The sequence below is a fragment of the Trichosurus vulpecula genome, chromosome 7 (assembly GCF_011100635.1).
Source record: "Trichosurus vulpecula isolate mTriVul1 chromosome 7, mTriVul1.pri, whole genome shotgun sequence".
In the NCBI taxonomy this organism is placed as follows: domain Eukaryota; kingdom Metazoa; phylum Chordata; class Mammalia; order Diprotodontia; family Phalangeridae; genus Trichosurus; species Trichosurus vulpecula.
In genome coordinates this window covers 32,197,040-32,216,637 of record NC_050579.1, presented here as the reverse complement: position 1 = coordinate 32,216,637, position 19,598 = coordinate 32,197,040, and the positions used below count along the sequence as shown (strand labels likewise).

Here is a 19,598-nt window from a genome sequence, read left to right as displayed (position 1 = left end):
TGAGAAGTAACCTGAATATATTTCCTACTATTTTATATAATTCTCATCATGGAGCTGACCATAAATACAAATGTAATACAGGTTAAATAGTATGAAGACTTTTTGGTGTTTGTGTATATTTTAAAGGTTCCGTGACAACTAAGAGCTATGGTGTTTCAAAGACATTTGGTAAAGTTGGAAGCACTAATCCGAGCACTCCTGGAGGATCCCAGTTGAAAGTCGTGCCTATCGCCAGCCTGAATCCATACCAGTCCAAGTGAGTTGTGAGACCTGCCAAGTTCAAGATGTCTTTCCTTATAATTGGAAGTGGTTTCTAACTTGTGTGCCAACTGTAGGGATACCAGATGTTTGTGGAGATTTTGTTATTGGATTTAATTTCTTATCTTTTGAATAATCTGTCAGCTTTTTAAAAAAATCCCCCAAGTCAGTAAGATTGTAAAAAAGAAGAGATGTGTAAACTTCATAAGCAAGCAAGTAATGGAGATTATTATACTGAAAAATACTAATCCTTTAAAACAAATCATCTTGTAGTAATTGAAAGAATTACATGTTCTAAATTTAAGCCCCCTCCCTATATATGCCCTATTCCTAAATGAAGTCTTTTTGAAAGAGAAGAGAAATCTATTTTGTATTACACACTGGAAAGTAAATCTGATTATGAATAAATTTGGATATTATATAAGCCACAATGGGTAGAAAGTACAGCCTATATTCAGAGCAGTACAGCACCAGCAGTGAACATTGATGTCCATTGACAATGCTGTGCTTCTGGATACCCATCATCAGCAGGAGATTGTCATCCTCAAAATAGATAATGATGATGATCTTGGTTAAAGTTGTCTGTATGTTGCAGACTGCAGTGCGGTCTTGTTAATCTAGATTAATCCGTTAAATCAGATTAACCTGGGCAATTTAAAAAGAATACCTTTCTTCTCAAAGCTGTTTTAGGTATAATACTTTACAGCTCCGTTTGAGGAAGGAAAGTGTATGAGGGATTGTAAGAGGCCTTCCTTGCATGTTAGCTTCTTCCCTCAAAATAACATGAGATGTTGGTATAGTGCTTTGTAAACTTTAAAGCACCATATAAATTTTATCATCTTGATTGTTGTCATCATTGTTGTAAAGATCCTGTTTAGAAGAGTGGGAACAAATCTAAAAATTGGATCTGTCCTCATGAGATCCTTTGGGTGTATTGTTATGTGTGTGTGACTGATTCCATAGACCATAAGTTTGTGTTTCCTTCTCCTTACATTGGAAGCAGGACATGAATTTGACATAATTTGTAATAGTTCACAGAATTAAAGAGAGTTGATAAACTACAAATGTTGATTGATTGGATTTTTTAGCTTAGGGCCTTTTATTAAGGATCTGTTGCTGCCTTGGTTTATTTTTGGAGAGGAAGATGGATTATACATCTCCTTCTTTGAGAGCATAAGTTAACATTTTATCATCTTGTCTACTTTGTTTTTTGCTTTTTCCGTAAACTGACAGCCTTGTATATTCTCTTTTGATCAAAATGCCTGCCTAATGGACAGAGATGGCCTGGGCCAGGGAGGCCATTGTGGGTTGGGGAGAAGATGCCATGTTTTCTTTGAATAGGATTCTCTAAACATTTGATACGTATTTATTTCCCAGGTGGACTATTTGTGCTCGTGTTACAAATAAAAGTCAGATTCGCACCTGGAGCAACTCCCGAGGGGAAGGAAAGCTTTTCTCTATAGAAATGGTTGATGAAAGTGTAAGTTGTGTCTGTCACTTGGGGAAATGGGAGCCACCGATCCCTTGAACAACAGAAGCCTCTTTTCCCTGCCTATCTGTCCACTGGAAAGCCAGAAGAGGCCAAAGGAAACATGATAGGCAGAGTTCTTTTGACCCCAACTGTGGTGTGTTGACTCTCTGGGGTTGAGAGTCATAAGGAAGACTTTGTAGCTTAGTCTTAAATGAGAGCATTTAGAATTGTTGGAGCTAGACTTCTGAATGCATGAATGGTCTCTTGGGCAGAAAGAACGAGAAGCATTGTCTGGCTCTTGGCAAGCAAAGTGGCAACACTGGGATGCTGATCTCTGCTTGGTAGATCAGTGGAGTGCTGCAGGGCTTGGGGCTGCACACAGGGTCCCTTAGTTCATGAAACAGCCATCTTGTTAGTTAAAGGACTTCAGGGGAATGGCCTCTGACTATGGCCTTTCATAGGATTTAGCCAAACCAAATGATTGGGTGGGTTGGTGGAGTGAGAAGAAATTCTAGAATAGTTTGGGGCAGGAGCAAAGATTCCTGTCAGAAACAGGACCAGAACTTAAGTCTTGTGACAAGCCAACAGTGGCTCTTTAGCCGTTGAGGCAGTGTAGGGCAGTAGAGAGGGCTTTGGCCTAGGAGTCCAGAGACCTGCATTCTAATCCTGGCTCTACCAGAACCACTTAAGGACTATGTGCCAGTCATTAAGCAGTATGTCACCTCTGACCTCTCAGAGCTCACAACATGTGTATACCTAAGGCGAGTCACTGAAGTTTTCCCCTTTGGCTCTTTAAGTGAATAATTGAGGGAATTGAATAGATGAGTGCTTAGGTCCTTCTCAGCTCTGAATTTGTGTGTTTCTAATCTATCTTTGTGGTATGTTTCAGCCATTTATTTCCATTTTTGACCTATCAGTAGCATTTTAACTGATAGTGAAAATAAAAACTAAGGTACTAGCAACTTTGAAAATCAGTTTATTGATCTGGCATTAGTTGCTTTGTATTTAAGAATGAGTTGTCAACGACATATTTGGCAGATAACATGCAGTACTTGATTTAAGAAGTAAATAAGCTTGATTTGCAGCAAAACTGGTGAATCTCTAGTTTCCTAACAGTTTTACATGGGAGCAAAGGGTGGGGAACATTGGACCAGTTTGAATTATTTCTGCTCAGAGCTCAGTTTCTTTTTTGTGTATTGAAATATGAAGCTTGGTTGAGTTTTTATTTTTTGTTGTTCCTAACCCCAATTAGTAAGGCTTGGAAATGGAATCAAGTAGTTGGATAACAGAGAACCTGCAAATTGTGCAGGATCCCAGAATATCAACATTAGAAGCCACTTGTGCTCCATTGACTCTATCCATGTCTAAACGCACATCCTTTCCATAACACTCATTAAGGGTTCTGGACCTTGTACTTGGAGAGTTCTGGAGGGAGGGGGTAGCCTTCTGGGACTGCCCATTCTACTTTTCCACAGCTGTAATTGTTAGGGAGTTTTACCCTACTTGGGTAACTTGGGACTGAATTTCCATATATTTGGATGTTTCTTGGTGCCCATTAGTGAAGTCCATGGCTGTTGTGACAGCTGGTCTGGTAAGACTTTCCATGGAACTAACTGCTTCTTGTACTTTCTCGCAGGGTGAGATCAGAGCCACTGCTTTCAACGATCAAGTAGACAAGTTCTTTCCCCTCATTGATGTGAATAAGGTATAGTCTTGGAACTAGAAGTATCAACTCACAGTTGCTCATTTGCCTAGAGATTAGTTGAATGGTGGAATGAGCATGAGGAGATAGAAATCTTGATGATTGTTCTAGTTATTCACACCCATGGTTTGAGATCTTGTGGCTTGCCATCTCTTTGTAGGTGTATTTCTTCTCCAAAGGCACTCTGAAGATTGCTAATAAGCAATTCACAGCTGTTAAGAATGACTATGAAATGACCTTCAATAATGAGACCTCTGTTGTGCTCTGTGAAGATGCTCATCACTTACCTACAGTTCAGTTCGACTTCACAGTGATTAGTGACCTGGAGAACAAGGCTAAAGACTCACTTGTAGGTAAGCGCATGTGGTTTAAAAAAAAAAAAAGCTGTGAATACTGGGCAGTCACTGGCTTAATTATGCAGATGTGTGAAGAAGGCAGGGTGATGCAAGGCTGGGGTCCTTTAGATTTCATCTCTGGGAGTGATATTTTCCAGCTGGGATCTGTAAGCATCCCTCACTAAAATATGGGGCCTCTGTTTCAGACATAATTGGAGTCTGTAAGAGCTATGAAGATGCCAGCAAAGTCGTTGTGAAGTCTTCCAACAGAGAAGTTTCTAAGAGGAATATCCATTTGATGGACATGTCAGGGAGGGTGGTGACAACAACTCTGTGGGGAGAAGAGGTAAGTCACTGCTCAGGAGTCTCAACAGAGGCATCATATGGGACGTGATTTAAGAAAAAAAATCCCCCAAAACTCTTGGTTTGTAGATGTTGGTGTCTGTGTGTAGAATGGGGAATTGTCTTAGGAATCAGAAATCCTCATTTTGATCATTTTCTATGAAAATGTATTGCTCTTTAAAGCTTTAGCTCATGGTTCCTGGGGTGATCTTGAGCCTGTAACGATTCTGAGAGGGTCTATGTAGTGGGTGGTCTTACGGTGTGGCCTGAAAAATGTGCATAAAGCACTTGAGGTGTGGCTGGGCAATAAGTCTTTTTGTGTAAGTACTGAGTGTGCCCCTAAAGCCCTAATAATTCTGTGTGTGTGACTTTGTTGGTTATTGCAGGCTGACAGATTCGATGGTTCCCGACAGCCTGTCTTAGCTATCAAAGGAGCTCGAGTCTCTGATTTTGGTGGGCGGAGCCTCTCTGTGCTATCTTCAAGCACATTCCTTGTGAACCCTGATATTCCAGAGGCCTTTAAGCTACGTGGATGGTAGGTTTTTGTGGGGACAAACAAAAAGGGCCCCTTATCCCTCTCCTGGTAGGGAACTGGGTTCTCCTTGTCGTTCTTGTATCAGGCCTGTGACCTGTCAGCTAGGCAGGTGGGGCTTGTTTCTCTATTTCTGGGAGGCATTATGCCTTCTGAGAGGACGGCTTTCAGCTTCTTAAACTGACAAACCTGTAATCCCATGACAAACCTTGAAGAGACAGAGGGAGGCAATTAAAGTGAAAGCATTGCCAGCTGACCCAGATCCTCCCAAAGCAGGCACAGTTAGACTTTAGCAATTCTGCTTTGAGGAGCTTTAGTGGAGAGAACATTTTTCTTCCTGAGATTTGATCCGTGTTATGGGTCTCTTAAGGTTTTCATTGGTGTGGGGGAGGGGAATGCTTTCTGACTCCTTGAAATATTTGGTGTTGGAGTACATCTTCTTCTTTGTTTTTTTCACTGGACTGTGTGATAAAGTACAGTGAGAACAATGGGCTTTTGTCAGCAGGCCATTGACGTTCCCAAGGCACTCTGGGGAGGAGGAAAGCCTGCTAAGGTCTCTACAATATATCTTCTTTTTCAGAAAGTTAGAATTCTGCATTAAAAGAACACTTCAGTTGAACATGATTTGTGAGAATTGGTTTGGTGAAAGAAAACATTTTAACTAGCTTTAGCTTAAATTATGTGGCTGTAGTTGGAGAGAAGTGCATGACTTCCATATTGTTCCATAGGGTTTAAAGAAAGAAGCATTTCACTCTGATTGTAGATAAAATCTGATGGGTTTTAAGCTTTTACTGTGGAGTACCAGTAGAAAAGTAGAGAGAATGGTTCTGCCACCAGGAATGATGGCTGACGTTTATGTGGCCTTCTAAGATGTGCAAAGCTTGGTTTTTCCATATGTCTTGGTTGATCCTATAGGCAGCTACGTGAGGCAGGTATTGTTCTCCGCCCCCGCCCCTCTTTTTTTTCCTCTGAACAGAAGAATTGACCTAGGTTAGAGAAGTAGAGGAATTGGCTATGCTCCCACAGCAGCCAGTAAGTATCTGAGGCTGGTTCTGAGCTTAGCCTTCTACTGACTTGGAATCCAGCCCATTGTCTGGTATGCCACACTGCTGTGCCAACCAGTTGTGTGACCTTGGACAAGTCACTTTCTGTCAATGCACCTTGGGGGTTTCCCCTCCAATATAAAATGAAGGGTCTGATCTAGATAACCGTTTAAAGTGATTTTTTTTTTAAATTCTGAACTCGATGAATGTTCCTCCCCCCAAAAAAGAACGTTTTCCTATAGAAACAGAACTAAAAGAAAAATAATTTATGTGAAGATGTGACTGTTGCATACAGCTTGTTGTTTACATGTTCCTTTGAAGGCTGTCCTTTCCTGGCTGTGTTTCTTTCTGAACTTCAGGTCTCTTCTGCATTTTAAAAATGCTTCAATGACCCCCTTTTCTCTTCTTTTTTTTGAATAGTCCTGTCAGTAGCTCCTCTCTTTCCCCAAATCTCTCAGTGCAAAAAGAAAAGCACAGTCCTCCTAACAAGAGGCATAGTTAAGCCATGTCCATACATGCCTCATCCTCCACCTTGGGTCCATCAGCCTTTTGTCAGAAGGTGGGGTAGCACGCAAGAGAGGTTAAGCATCCCTCCCTCAGGTGAGAGGGATTCTGAACCAGGGGCTCTCCAGCCTACCTCTCCTCCCCTCACCAAGGTTTATTTGAAGAAAATGTTTTATTATAAACTAGGAAATCATCAATAGACATTAACATTGACATATACGATGGCCGGAAAATGCATTTTTTAAATGAAACTAGGAATCCTTATTCATTTGTACATTAATTTTCATGCTTTTTAAATAAACTTTATATCTAACTTCTAAAAAAAGTTTACTATCCCACCCTATACTTAATATTGTATCTTAGGCTAGTGAATATCAGTCACCTGAACCCAAAAGGACGAGGGCTGAGTTCTGTTTTCAGGATCTCATGAACCAAGTCTAATTGGCATAGCCACACTAAGCTGTTTTGTCTTAATTTTATGAGGGGCCTGATCCCAGTCAACATAAAAAGCCACTAGAATTAAATAGGTGCTTGGGGTTGGCTAGAGACTGTTTTGTACACTCTCTGCTATTGCCTGAAGTTGAATGTCTAGGATGGGGTGGGGGATATTTAGTTCTCAGCTCTTAACAACGTGGAGTTTTTATTGTAAGAGGGGCTGTTCTCTCCTTGCTCTGCTGACTCCTGATGAGCTGTCTATGGTGGGAAATGTCTCCTTGGAGCTTTTGAGACAGTAAACTAGTATTGCTGGTGGTACTGAGACAGATTTATGGACTGGTGCTTCTGTGTGAGGGATTTCGCAGCTTACCTGATAGAATGAGAAGGCATCTGTCTGCAGCTCAGCCTGGCAGCCAGCCTGCAAGGTGGCCTGCCGTAACAGGGCAATTATGGGGGAGGGTCAACTCTCAGTTATCTGCTTTCTCTATTATTTGAAGCATATTTTTAATCTCAGATTGGCATTTCCTTGAAGCAATGCTTCTGTCTCTTTTGTATCAATTCAAATTGATTAGGGAACACAAATTAATTTTATAATAACATAAAGACCTTGTTAAGCAAAGAGCTAAATCCAAGATGGGAAGGGAGGGTGCAATTCATTTTAAAATTTAATGTAAATTATTTGGGAATTATCTAATATTTTGACTCTCCATTTCAACTTTTAAAAAAAATATTTTGATGTATGAGCATTTTTCTACATAATGTATTTATTCATGGTTGTGGTGTGTGGTGTTCCTGTTTGTGGTAGTGGTAGTGGTGGTCCTGTTTCAGCCAACTTAGGATCAGTAGCCCAGTGGAGACTAGTATTTATTTTTATTTTTTGAGACTAGTATTAAATAATGAACTTTGTAAGCCTTAAAGGGTTTATGTAGGTGGGAATCATTATTTGTTATTACCAGAGCTTCAGATTTTTTTTTGCTTTAATTGAAAGTTTTTTGCCTTTTCAGGGAGTATTATTGTTTTTAGGACTTAGGCCTCTAAACCAGTGTTGATGGATACATGGTTCAGTGATATTTAGTACTTTGCAGTGTGTTCCTTGACCACTGGGTGGCATCAAAATGATTGAGATAAGAGTGTTGAGGTCATTTACAACTGGTGTTAATAGCCTTCAAAATACAATCAAAATGGAACTAACTTTTTCCCAAATGTGGTTTGAGTGATTGTCCTACACAAATGTCTGTTGCTTGTAAAAATCTGTGGAGGGGGAAGATAAAGATCCAATATCTAGCCTCAGGGAATAATTAGGTTTTAGAAAAGCTGGTGTTGTTTTCATTTTCAGGGCTGCTTCTTTATTCTAGTTCTTTTGGTTCTTCAGGTTTGACTCAGAAGGACAGGCCTTAGAAGCCGTTTCGATCTCTGATGCCAGGGGTGGAGCAACTGGAGGGAGTAATGCCAATTGGAAAACTTTGTATGACGTGAAGTCTGAGAATCTGGGACAAGGTGAAAAGGTAAGATGTCTCCTTACTACCTGTTGGTCCTAAAAGTGAGCAGCAGGGATTGGCGTTGGAAGATTCAAGCACTTCTCTCTTCTTATCCTCTCCCCTCCCCTCTATTCTCCTTTTTCTTTATTTTAACTTCAGAATCCAGGGAGGTTGTTTTACCATTAAGGTTTGGCATAGCAATAACTTCAGATGTCAAACAAATGACACCAGGTATTAACTTCATGGGCTCTCCTGTTTGTTGTGAACTTAGAACAAGAGAAAGCTGAAATAGGAGTTATAATTCTCTTGATGTTGTGTTATTTAGTGTGATTGATTTTGGACCCCTAAAGTATTCACTCCTCAAGTAGGTGTGTTCTAATGTTTTTGTTTACACTTACTATTTGGGGGCCTTTGCTGTTAATACTTTGGTCAGTTACTCCCAGACTTTAGCCTGAGAGTGACCATTCACGTAGCCTGCTAAGGACTGCCTCTGGCATGGAGTTTAGCTTTCCAGGGGTCTTTTCCATGCTTATTGAGAGCTCTTTTCTCCCAGGCTTTGTGGCCTGCTGAAGATATGGCCCGGGCCTATTGGTCACAAGATCTAGCCCCTTCTCCTTTCTCTTCTCTGCTGTCTCACTCCACTTACTACATTTCCTCACCTGTCTTTATCATCACCATCGTCTTCATCATTGTATGTTGATTTTGAGGATCAAACATTAAACAGATCTGTATTGTCACCTAGCAGTGCTCCCTTGCTCCCTTTGTCTCTTTGCCCCTCACAGCAGGCTGAGTCACAAGGCAGAGGACCCCATGAGCCCCTTTCTACCCCTTGTACAGAGTATGCTCTGACCTCTAGGATGTGTTCTGGACTTGGCCCAGACTGGAAAATCAAGAGAATTGTGTGTTACTGGGGATTGGAGAGGTTTGGGTGGCGTGTGTATAGCACGTACTAAAAGTCCTTGAAATATTTCTAGAGCTCGAAGCTAACTTAGGTCTGGAGCAGACATCCCTGGGAAGGCTAGAGCTTCCATGGGGTTTTCCCAGTCCTAACCTCAACCCCAAAGCTGTCTGAATTTCTTTGTGTTTTTAAACATTTATTTATATTTAAGCATATTTTTGAAAATACAACTTATTGATGCCTTTTTGTTTTTACATACAACCATTTTGTATACATACACGTTTCCTTTGAACCCACCTTTGTGGCAAAAAAATATAAAATATTCAGTCTAAAATAGTTCCCAGATTTCTAAGAGATTTCTCTGAATTCAGGATTTGGTATGGAAGGCCCTGGTGGCTGACACAGCCTCAGTTAAATGGGCACTGAGCCTCTTTCTGTGGTGTTGAAGCTCTTGGGTTTCAGTTCACATTGACTTGTGTGGCACTGATTTTCTAGCATTTTACTAGAACTTAGAGAATATGTCTTCCTTTTTTCATGTTAGATTTCTCCTCTGCCACCAAAATGTGAATTTGAAGGAGCCTTAGAAATCCTCAAGGCTGAGCTGTAGTCTTGTCTATTAGTAGTAGTAGATCCCATTTCTATCAAGTTTTAAGGTTTATAAAGTACTTTTCTCTCACAACAGCTCTGTGAAGTAGGTTGTTATCCCTGCTTTTATACCCCATTCTATAAGTGAGAAAACTGAGGCTCTGAGACACCAGAGGACTTGCTCAAGGTCAGCCTGTCTGGAAGTGCCGGGGCTGAGATTCAGCCTTGGTCTTTCCTCATCACAGACTCAGTTCTCTCATGATGTGCAGGCTGTCCTTGGGAACTCTCCTGGGAATTGCAGAGGGAGCACTTGAGGGAATCTCAGGACTCACTTTAATACTGAGGCTCAGGAGTGGAAGCTGGCTTCTCTTATCGGCTGAATAAAGACACAGGTCACTCTCGCTCTCCCACATCCCCTAAACAAATGGGCTGGAAGGCTGCTTGGCCATAGTTTTACTAGATTTTATTGTCTGGTCTGCTAACTGGTGATTCATCGCTCTCCAAAGAAGAATGCAAAGGACAGAAATCTTTGTCTTTTGAAAAAGAAAACTGCAGAGCGTGACTCTTGCCCAATCTTCAAGTAGAAGAAAGGAGAGAGCACATCTCTTCAGTCCTTCAGCATAACCCAATTGAGACTTTGGTGCATTTCTAACGTTAAGAAGTTATTTTCTTTAGAACCGGGTTTAGCTATACAGACACACACACACACACACACACACACACACACACACACACACACACACACACACGAAGTGTGGTTGTTTTGTTGCACTTCTATGTTTGAACTCTTAACACTAGAAGAAATCTTTCCCTGTGAGCCCCGGGTTCTTTAAGACCTTCAACATGATACATAATAGTCTGTCATTGAAGCACTCTAGTTGCCTGTGATTGTAGTCTGGAATGTAGGTTTGGTGAACCAGTGCCTTGTCCTTCTCTCCCTCTGAAAGGCGGATTACTTTAGTTGTGTGGCAACCGTGGTGTACCTTCGCAAGGAGAACTGTATGTACCAGGCTTGTCCCTCTCAAGATTGCAATAAGAAAGTGATAGACCAGCAAAATGGACTGTACCGATGTGAGAAGTGTGATCGTGAATTTCCCAGCTTCAAGTACCGAATGATCCTGTCGGTAAGATTCTGAGGCTCATTCACATATGTAGACCATTGCAGAGCGTTTTGTTTATGATGACCCTGTGTGATGGATTACTTTATGAGTAACACAATTTTACAGATGAAAATACTTAGGTCCTGAGGTTAAGGTCACTGAGACATTTATTCAGCATCTTCTGCTTATGGAGCTGTGAAATGTTCAAGGGTGCTGTCTCGGTGCGCCTGGAGCTCAGAGTCTTTCCCTGTGGTCCCGTAGCTAATAAGTGGGCCCAGGCTTACTGCTTCCACTGGGTATGTAGCATCTGCTGTTTCCCACTGCACACATGTGCCCATCCCCCATGCTGGCTAGAATCCCCAGGGACCAGGTACAGTTTTTTGAGGGTCCTGGAAATGAGAGGGGAAGGAAGGAGGCTTTTGATGAATTCAATGGCATACTTTGTTCCAACTAAAAGTCTGTCTTCTTGCCAGAAATTTGAGTTTGGCGACACTTCCTGATTCTAGTCCACAAGTATGGCCTGCAGTGCAATTAGAGCATCGGTGGCACTCGCCTGCTAACAGTTACGAAGATAAATTAATTTGAAATGGCATTTCTGGAGAGCAGTAATTGCACTTGTACAGCTGATCCCTATATTTAGTTCATTTTCTTGTAGGTAATGTTCTGTTTCCCAGGCCCTAATGGAGCCTGCCTCAGAGGAAAACGTCTCTGAGTGATGTCGAGATGGTGGCATCTTCTTCCCCTGCTAGAGTTGAACTTCTTTCCATTTTAAAAACCTCTTACAAATTAAGGGTTTATAGCTACCCTAAGTTGCCATGCAGAATCTTAGCTTAGCAGAAAAACTGTCTAGAGTCAGGTTTATTATTTTGGGTTTTTCACCCTGGGCTTTTTGCAGAACTGAGATAACAAATTGTTTTGTAGACAATTCATTCACAATAGCTTTTTGGTTAAACTTTAAGTGACAGAATTCCCATGCACAGTCACTCATGTCCCCTGGATCTGTGTGTCCAACATGATTGTCACTCTGGTGCCACTGAATGCAAGGCCTTTTTTCCCCTTCCAGGCACTGTAGAAGCTCCTGCAGGTGGGAGCCACGTAGATATGCCTTGCTCTTCGTGGCTGCTTGTTATTTTACATAGATGTTTCCACCATATTTGACCTATCAGGTCATGTCAGTAACAGAACCTTTCTTCCAAACCCCACAAACCCCCCAGGATAATCAGAAGAATGCCTTAAGTCACTTGCCCAATAAATCATTGAGAGAGAGTGATGTGTCTGTGGTTACCTCGTTTCACTGGTGGCCAAGATAGGATGGGCACCCCCTTTCCTGCCTTTCAGACCAGGGCTTTTCTTCTATCTCATCCTTGGCTCTCCTCTTTCTTACTTTCGAGGCAGGGTTATTTGCAGCCTACTCCTCCACCCCCACCCTTACACCCACCCTCGCTTACTTGTGGTGATGCCTTGCTGATTCAAGCTTCCTGTGCTCTGTCCAAGTTGGGAACACTTACACTTTGTTCTCATCTCATTTGGTCACTTAGGTTTGAATGTAAATTTGCTGACTGCCTTACAGTGAGAAGATTTTAAGTCCAGACTAAACCCCTCAACTCACGTTTATGCCTTGTCTGTTCTTCTGGAGGCCCACTCCCACGCCTGCCAATGGAGGACTATTAGTAACTGAGAGCCTTGGGTGAAGCCTCTGGTGTGACCCATGGAGCATGCAGTCCCACTGAAATAAAAAAGCAGAGGCATAAACCTCATGTCATAAAAGAGAGGCTTATGAAAATGTCCAGCTTCAAGGGCAGTGGCAGATGGATGGAGAGAAACTTGAGTTCTCTGTGTCAGGGATTGTGAGAGTATGTGTCTTCACACCTGTCTACGTTGCATTGTGCTCTCATTTTCATCCAGTTTTTAGCTTTAAAACAGACTCTTATGGAATGACTCTAGGTGTATAATAATAATTTCTTAATACAGTGATTACAGTTCTATATATTTTCTCTGGGGGAAATAATTTGGAGTTGTGTTTTTTCAGGTCAATATTGCGGATTTCCAAGAGAATCAGTGGGTGACTTGTTTCCAGGAATCTGCAGAGGCTATCCTTGGGCAGAATGCTACGTATCTTGGGGAATTAAAAGACAAGGTCAGTCACCTTTCTGATTCAAAGGATGCAGCTTTCCCAAAGGCCTTCTGTGTGGGCACCATTCTTTTCTATGAGATGATTTCCACCTCTTTAGACTGTTTCCCTTGTTTATATTTTGTTTCCCAATCCATTTCATTTTGATGTCCAGCTTTTTGTCCTGTACTTTGATAGATATGGAGGGCCTGGAAGAGATCAGATTATATGGCATCTGTGAGATATACTCTGATAGGTAAAAAGCACTCTTTAAATGTAGGAGATTGATTCTTGTTGCATCCATGCCCATGTTCTGTGCTTTTGAGGCCAGGATATCTCAAATCAACACAGGTTTTGAGATCATCTGTTGATTGGGCATACCTTGCTTTATACCACTGACACCTCTGAAAAGCTGGATGGAAAACCAAATCGCAGTTTTTAATAATAGATTTCATTGATATCTTGTTTTTCCATTGCATAAAATTTCTCCTGAATCCTTCCACCTTCCAGACAGCTAACCTTTATTACAAGAATTTTTATTTTAAAAAGAAAGTTGAGCAAATAGCAGAACTGATTAGCATATCAACAAATTCTGATGTTTTATGCAGTGTTCTACACTGCTGACCCTCCTCTCTGCAGAGGAGAAGGGGGATGCCTTCTGTATCTCTGCTTTGGGGCCAAGCTACTCTTTATATTTTAGCAACATTCAGTTCTGATTGGATGGTGGAAGGCTGCCGAGTTGAGGTCATTATGTAATTTTTTTTATGGTGCTGCTTCCTCCACTTTCCATTAATCTGTTTAAGTCTTCTCATGTTTCTCTGAATTTGTCATACTTGTGTGATGCAGCACAGTCATAATGCTTTGCGGAATGGTTGTGCCAATTCACAGCTCCACCAGCAGTGCTCTAGTGTGCCTGTCTTTCCACAGCCCCTTCAGCCTTGGCTCTTTTCATCCTGTCATCTTTGCCAATTTGTGGGGTGTGAAGGGAAACTTCAGTGCTATTTTGATTTTTATTTCTCTTATTAGTGATTTGCAGTATTCTTTTATATATTATTAGCAGTTTGCAATTCTTTTTTTCTTTTTTTTCTTTTCTTTTTTTTTTTTTGGAGTGGGGAAGGCAGGGCAATTGGGGTTAAGTGACTTGCCCAAGGTCACACAGCTAGTGTGTCAAGTGTCTGAGGCTGCATTTGAATTCAGGTCCTCCTGACTCCAGGGCCCGTGCTCTACTCACTGTAGTTTGCAATTCTTTTGAGAATTTTTTATACCCTTTGACCACTCTGATCTAGAATGGTTTTTTAGTATCATTTCATTTGGTTGTCTATATGTCTTATATATCAATACCTTGTCAGATATTTGTTACAAAGATTTTTTTTAACAGTGTTTAATTCTCAGGGCTCTATTCTAGGCCTCCTTCCCTTTCCTTCCTTTCCCTCTCCTCCCTCTCACCTCTATACTATTTCCCTTGTTGATCTCACCTGCTCCCATGGATTCAATTATTATCTCTATGTAGATGATTCTGGAATCGACTTATCCAGCCTGAACCTCTCTCCTGACCTCCAAATTCCAATCTCCAACTGCCTGTTGGACATTTCAACCAGATGTAGACAACTTGAACTCAGTGTGCCCAAAACTAAACTCACTGTCTTTCTCCCCAAACCCTCCTCCCCTCTTTTGAATTTCCGTATTACTATTGAGGGCACCACTATCCTCCCAGTCATCCAAGCATCTAACCTAGGTGTCATCTTTGACTCCTCACTTTTTTTCTGACTCTCCCTCCCTCTCCCACCCAACTGAATCTTTTGCTAAGTCCTTTATGATTTTATCTTTGTAATACCTCTTGTATAAGCCCCCTTCTCTCCTCTGATACTGCCACCACACTGGTACAGATCCTTATTCCTGAACTATTGCAGTAACTTTCTGGTTGGTGTCCTTGTCTTGAGTTTCCATCCACTCTCCATTCAGCTGTGAGATTAATATTCCAAAAGCAAAGGTCTGACCATCTCTCTCTCCTCTCTCTCCTCTTTCCCTCTCCCTCCCTCCCTCCCTTTCTCTCTCTCTCTCTCTCTCTCATGCACACACATTTCAACAAACTTTTGTGTTTCCCTATCACATTCAAGAAAAACCATAAAATCTTCTGTTTGGTGTTCAAAGCCCTTCACAACCTGGCCCCTTCCTTCCTTCCCAGGCTTCTAGTGACAGTGGCCCCTTTGCTTTTCCTTGTACAAAGCATTCCTATCTCCTGACTCTGTGCATTTCCACTGGCTGTCCAATTATTCCTGGAATTCTCTCCTTCCTCCTCTCTGCCTCCTGTTTTCCTTGGCTTCTTTCACAGCTGAGCTAAAATTCTGTCTTATCTAAGAAGCTTTTCCCAGGCCCCCTTAATGTCAGTGCTCTCCTCTGTCGATTATCTCCAGTTTATCCTGAGCATAGTGTGTTTGTACACAGGTGTTTGCATGCTGTCTCCCCATCAGACTGAGCTCCTGGAAAGCAGGGACTGTCTTTTTGCCTTTCCTTATATCCCTAGTGCTTAACCCATTGCCTGGCACACAGTAGGTGCTTAATAAATGCTTGTTGATTTGGCCTTTCTTATCCTAGATGTGTTACTTTGTTTTGTGCAAAAATGTTTCAATTTCATGTGGTCAAAATCATCTGCTTTATCTTTTTTAATTGCCTCTGCTTCATTAAAAATTTGTTGACTAATAGTTTTAGAAGATAAATATCTACTTCTCATGTTTTTATGTTATGATCTTTAATATTCAGGTCACATCCATTTTGAATTTTATTGTGGAACACAATGTAAGATGTTGGTCTAAGTCTGATTTCTGCCAAACGGCTCTCTTGTTTTCCCAGAAATTCTTGTGAAATAAGAGAGCTCTCCCCAGGTCGTTTATATTTTCAGTTCTATCAAATACTGAACTATTGAGTTCAGTTATTTCTGATTCTTCATTGCTAGTTCATTGATCTAGTTTTTTTTTAAACTGTTACCACAAGATTTGAGTAATTGCTACTTTATAATATAGTTTGAAGACTGCTATTTCCCTGTCGTTCCTTTTTAAGATTACTGTTATTTCCCTTAATATTCTAGGTCTTCTGTTCCTCCACATGAATTTTGCTTTTATTTTATCTAGCTCTGTAAAGTATCCCTTTGGTATAGCATTAAATATGTAAATTAACTTTGATGAAGTTTTTATTTTTATTATATTAGCACAGCCCAGCCATGAGCATTGAATATTTTTCCAGTTATTTAAAATATCTTCATATCACATTTTCAGTGCATAAATGGCACTTGCTTTTCCAAGGAAATTCAATTTAAACATACATTTGTTAAGATCCTATTATTTGCACTAGACTACACTTTGGGGTAGATAAAAGATAGAATATTAAATCAACCATGACAGTTTAATAGGGAAAATGAGACACCAAAAAAACAAGAGGTGGAAACCAAGTTAAGACCAAAAGGGAAAGAGATTGTTACTGATCAGAGAACAGAGATCAGCAAAGCTGCCATTTGGAACAGAGGGCATTTGCTTCGGCCTTCAGGGTCAGAGAAGCAAGCAGCATGGCTTTTGTTAAGATCTTGTAAAATGAATATTTCTTTTAAAAAGTTTAAAAATTTAAAAAGCCTCAAATTTTAATGTTTTTGATTGAAAATCTGGATTTCAAAGTATATTTGATGCTTAAAGTAGAATATACCAGAAGTTAGGCCTTAGTTAAATTAGATGTTCCATTTGCCAAGTTTCATTTTATTCTAATGTGATCCACTTTCCATGTAGTTTGTTAATGATTATTCCCTCTCAGCTGAACTTGAGAGACAGTATCAAAGCAAGACCAATGAGAGTTTGGTATTCTTTAAACCATACAAAGAAGAGCCCTGATAAATGGATTTTTTTCTTTACCCAAAACAGTTTTTAAAGTAGCTTATGATCTTTTCTAGTGATCTTAGTTTATCTGCTGTTTATTTGGCACATTCTCTTTCTTGTCCTCCTTTCCAGTTCTGTCCATTTTGTCCCATCCATCCTCCACCCTTCTCTAAAATTGTCCGCTAGTTTTCTGAAAATATTCCGTCAAAACTGTTTACCAGTAACAGCTAAAATGTGCTTTAAAGTGTGGTGCTATCCTCATTGTCTGTTCTGCTTGGCTCTCTGTTTTCATAACAGATTGTAAGACTCAATGCAGGCCTTTCAGGATTTTTTATTAGCTTATTAAATTTAACTGCCTTCAGTGCTGCTGAATGAGGACATACAGAAACCCCTCCCCATAGGAGCTATCATATGCTTATAGTGTGAGCCCGACACCTTAATCTTGGAAGGAGATAGAAAATGATTTAATTTTTGCACATTTGACTGTGTTCAGCTTACATATTCATAGCTTTCCCTTACAAAATAACTTTTAAAGAATAGACCAACAGGCACAAACCTTTTTATATTCCTGTTCCTCTGAGATTAATGTACAAATAGCTCTTGCCAGAGAGATCCAACCACCTTTGGAATGATTGGACTGTACTGGTATTTTAAGTAATCTTACTTTGGTTTCAAATTTAACTTCCACTTAGCTAAGTGGAGGGATTTTATACTTCTTCTTAGTGCTCATTGTTTCATTCTGGCTGGTCACAACCTCCAGGCAGCAACCTATTTCACAGATAATGGCTAGGGCCTTTACAATTAGGCAGAGAGAGAGAGAGAGAGAGAGAGAGCCAAAATCAAAACCCAACAGAGTACTCGACATGGTACCCTACAGGGTTGGTCTAGAGACCAGCTTCTGCCTTGGTTTGGATTTGCTGTAGTTCTTCCAACTCCCATATTTCTTAGATTCTGTTGTCGTTTGGTACCACCTCATGCTTCCCATGCCTTCAGTTCCCCAGTATTTTAAAAGTTTCAAATGCTTTGTACCAGGGGTGGGGGGAACATGTGGCCTTCTAGGTCCTCAAGTGCGGCCTTTTGACTGAGTCCAAGTTTTATAGAACAAATCTTTATATTATGGGGATTTGTTCTGTGAAGTTCAGATTCAGTCAAATGGCCACGCTTGAGGACCTAGAGGGCCACATGTAGCCTCAAAGCCGAAGGTTCTCTGCCCCTGCTTTATACAGATCTTCCTCTCATTGTAGGAAGGGAGCTAAGAAAGAAATGTGAATAAGTTATCAGAAGATTCTGATCATGAAATGAATGAGGTATAAAACTGTCTATATAGCTCTGCAAAGTGAAATACCATAGAGAGTACCTGTAGTGTAGAAAGGAGGATAGCAGTTGAGACATCCAGAAATTCACAGGAGAAAAAGTCCAAGAAAAAAGCCAGCAGTAGAGCCGATGACCTCAGATAACTGTGTAAAAAGCAGGGATAATAGGGGCAAGGTAGTTAACGATGCTCATATGATGAGGCAAATTTGACTTCATCAGACACTGAGACTTGAGATGAAGCTCAAGGCTAGAATTTGGCTCTGAAAGGGATGTATTTTACTAAAATGGAATGGGGTAGATGAAAGTGTAGGGTGTGGGAGAGTGGAGCAGGGCAGCATATTTGATTAAGAAGGTGAACTTGTGTGAGGAAATCTAGGAACCAGAAAGGGAGAAAGCATTGTGGAGGTGGAAATATTGTATTGTAATATTGTAAATGTATTATCATCAGAGTACACTACTGGCTAACTTTGCAGAAAGAAGAAATAGGCCACAGCCTGGCATGGTGGTAGTGATGAGGAATTTCAGTTATCTGGACATTTATTGTTATGGTCTCTCCTGCCCAAAGAAGAGTTAACTATTAATTTCTTGACTTGCCTTAACCGGTCAATCAAAAAGCATTTAAGTGCCTACTGCGTGCTAGGCAATGTTTGATGCTTGGAATACAAATACGAAACAATCTTTCTTTTTTAGAAGCTCATGTTCTTTTTTTTTATGAGTGTTTATTGGTATTTTCTTTTTTGTTACATCACCATAATATCCCATCTATCCCTCCTCCTTGAGAGTCCCTTCCGTTTGACAGTATTTGTTTTCCCAAGTAAATAATGATTTAATAATGGTGGTTGACAGTTTGCCTTAGGTCAACTAATTTCTCAGGAATTAGTGACAAAGGAGTGATTTACAGAGCTTACTTCTATAACAGAAAAGAGAAATAAAGAAGTTACAGCAATCTTAGGAAACTTTTGGTCTCCTTGCTGTTTATTTTTTTTAATAATTTATTTTTAGTTTTCAACATTCATTCCCATAAGATTTTGAGTTTTAAATTTTTCCTCCTCCCTTTCCTCCCCACTCTCTAAGATGGTGTGCAGTCTGATAGGCTCCTCATATACATTCATATTAAACATATTTTCACATTAGTCATGTTGTAAAGAAGAATTAGAACTAATGAAAGAAACCACGAGAAAGAGAAACAAAACAAGAGAAAAGGAGAGCAAATAATATGCTTCCATCTGCATTCATACTCCAAAGTTCTTTCTCTGGATGTGGATGGCATTTTCCATTGCGAGTCTTTTGGAGTTGCCTGAGATCCTTGCATTGCTGAGAAGAGCTAAGTCTATCAAAGCAAGTCATCACACAGTGTGGCCATTACTGCCTACAATGTTTTCCTATTTCTGCTCATTTCACTCAGCATCAGTTCATCTAAGTCTTTCCAGGTTTTTCTGAAGTCCACCTGCTCATCATTTCTTATAGCACAGTCGAATTCCATTACATTCATATACCACATCTTGTTCAGCCATTCCCCAGCTGATGGACATCCCCTCAATTTCCAATTCTTTGCTACCACAAAAAGAACTGCTATAGATATTTTTGTACGTGTGGGTCCTTTTCCTGTTTTTATGATCTCTTTGGGATAC

The 19,598-nt window shown here is 40.5% G+C and overlaps 1 protein-coding gene across 1 annotated transcript in view; it reads left to right on the top strand.

The window, feature by feature from the left end:
* The window catches only part of RPA1 (replication protein A1), a 65,230-nt gene that overhangs the window by 27,040 nt on the left and 18,592 nt on the right, over positions 1–19,598 (top strand). Inside the window, exons 7-15 of the mRNA XM_036766949.1 lie at positions 127–256; positions 1,636–1,738; positions 3,366–3,434; positions 3,592–3,784; positions 3,973–4,112; positions 4,495–4,643; positions 7,995–8,127; positions 10,531–10,707; positions 12,713–12,820. Of these exons, the coding sequence (XP_036622844.1) occupies positions 127–256; positions 1,636–1,738; positions 3,366–3,434; positions 3,592–3,784; positions 3,973–4,112; positions 4,495–4,643; positions 7,995–8,127; positions 10,531–10,707; positions 12,713–12,820 (1,202 nt within the window). The remainder of the gene's footprint in view (positions 1–126; positions 257–1,635; positions 1,739–3,365; positions 3,435–3,591; positions 3,785–3,972; positions 4,113–4,494; positions 4,644–7,994; positions 8,128–10,530; positions 10,708–12,712; positions 12,821–19,598) is intronic.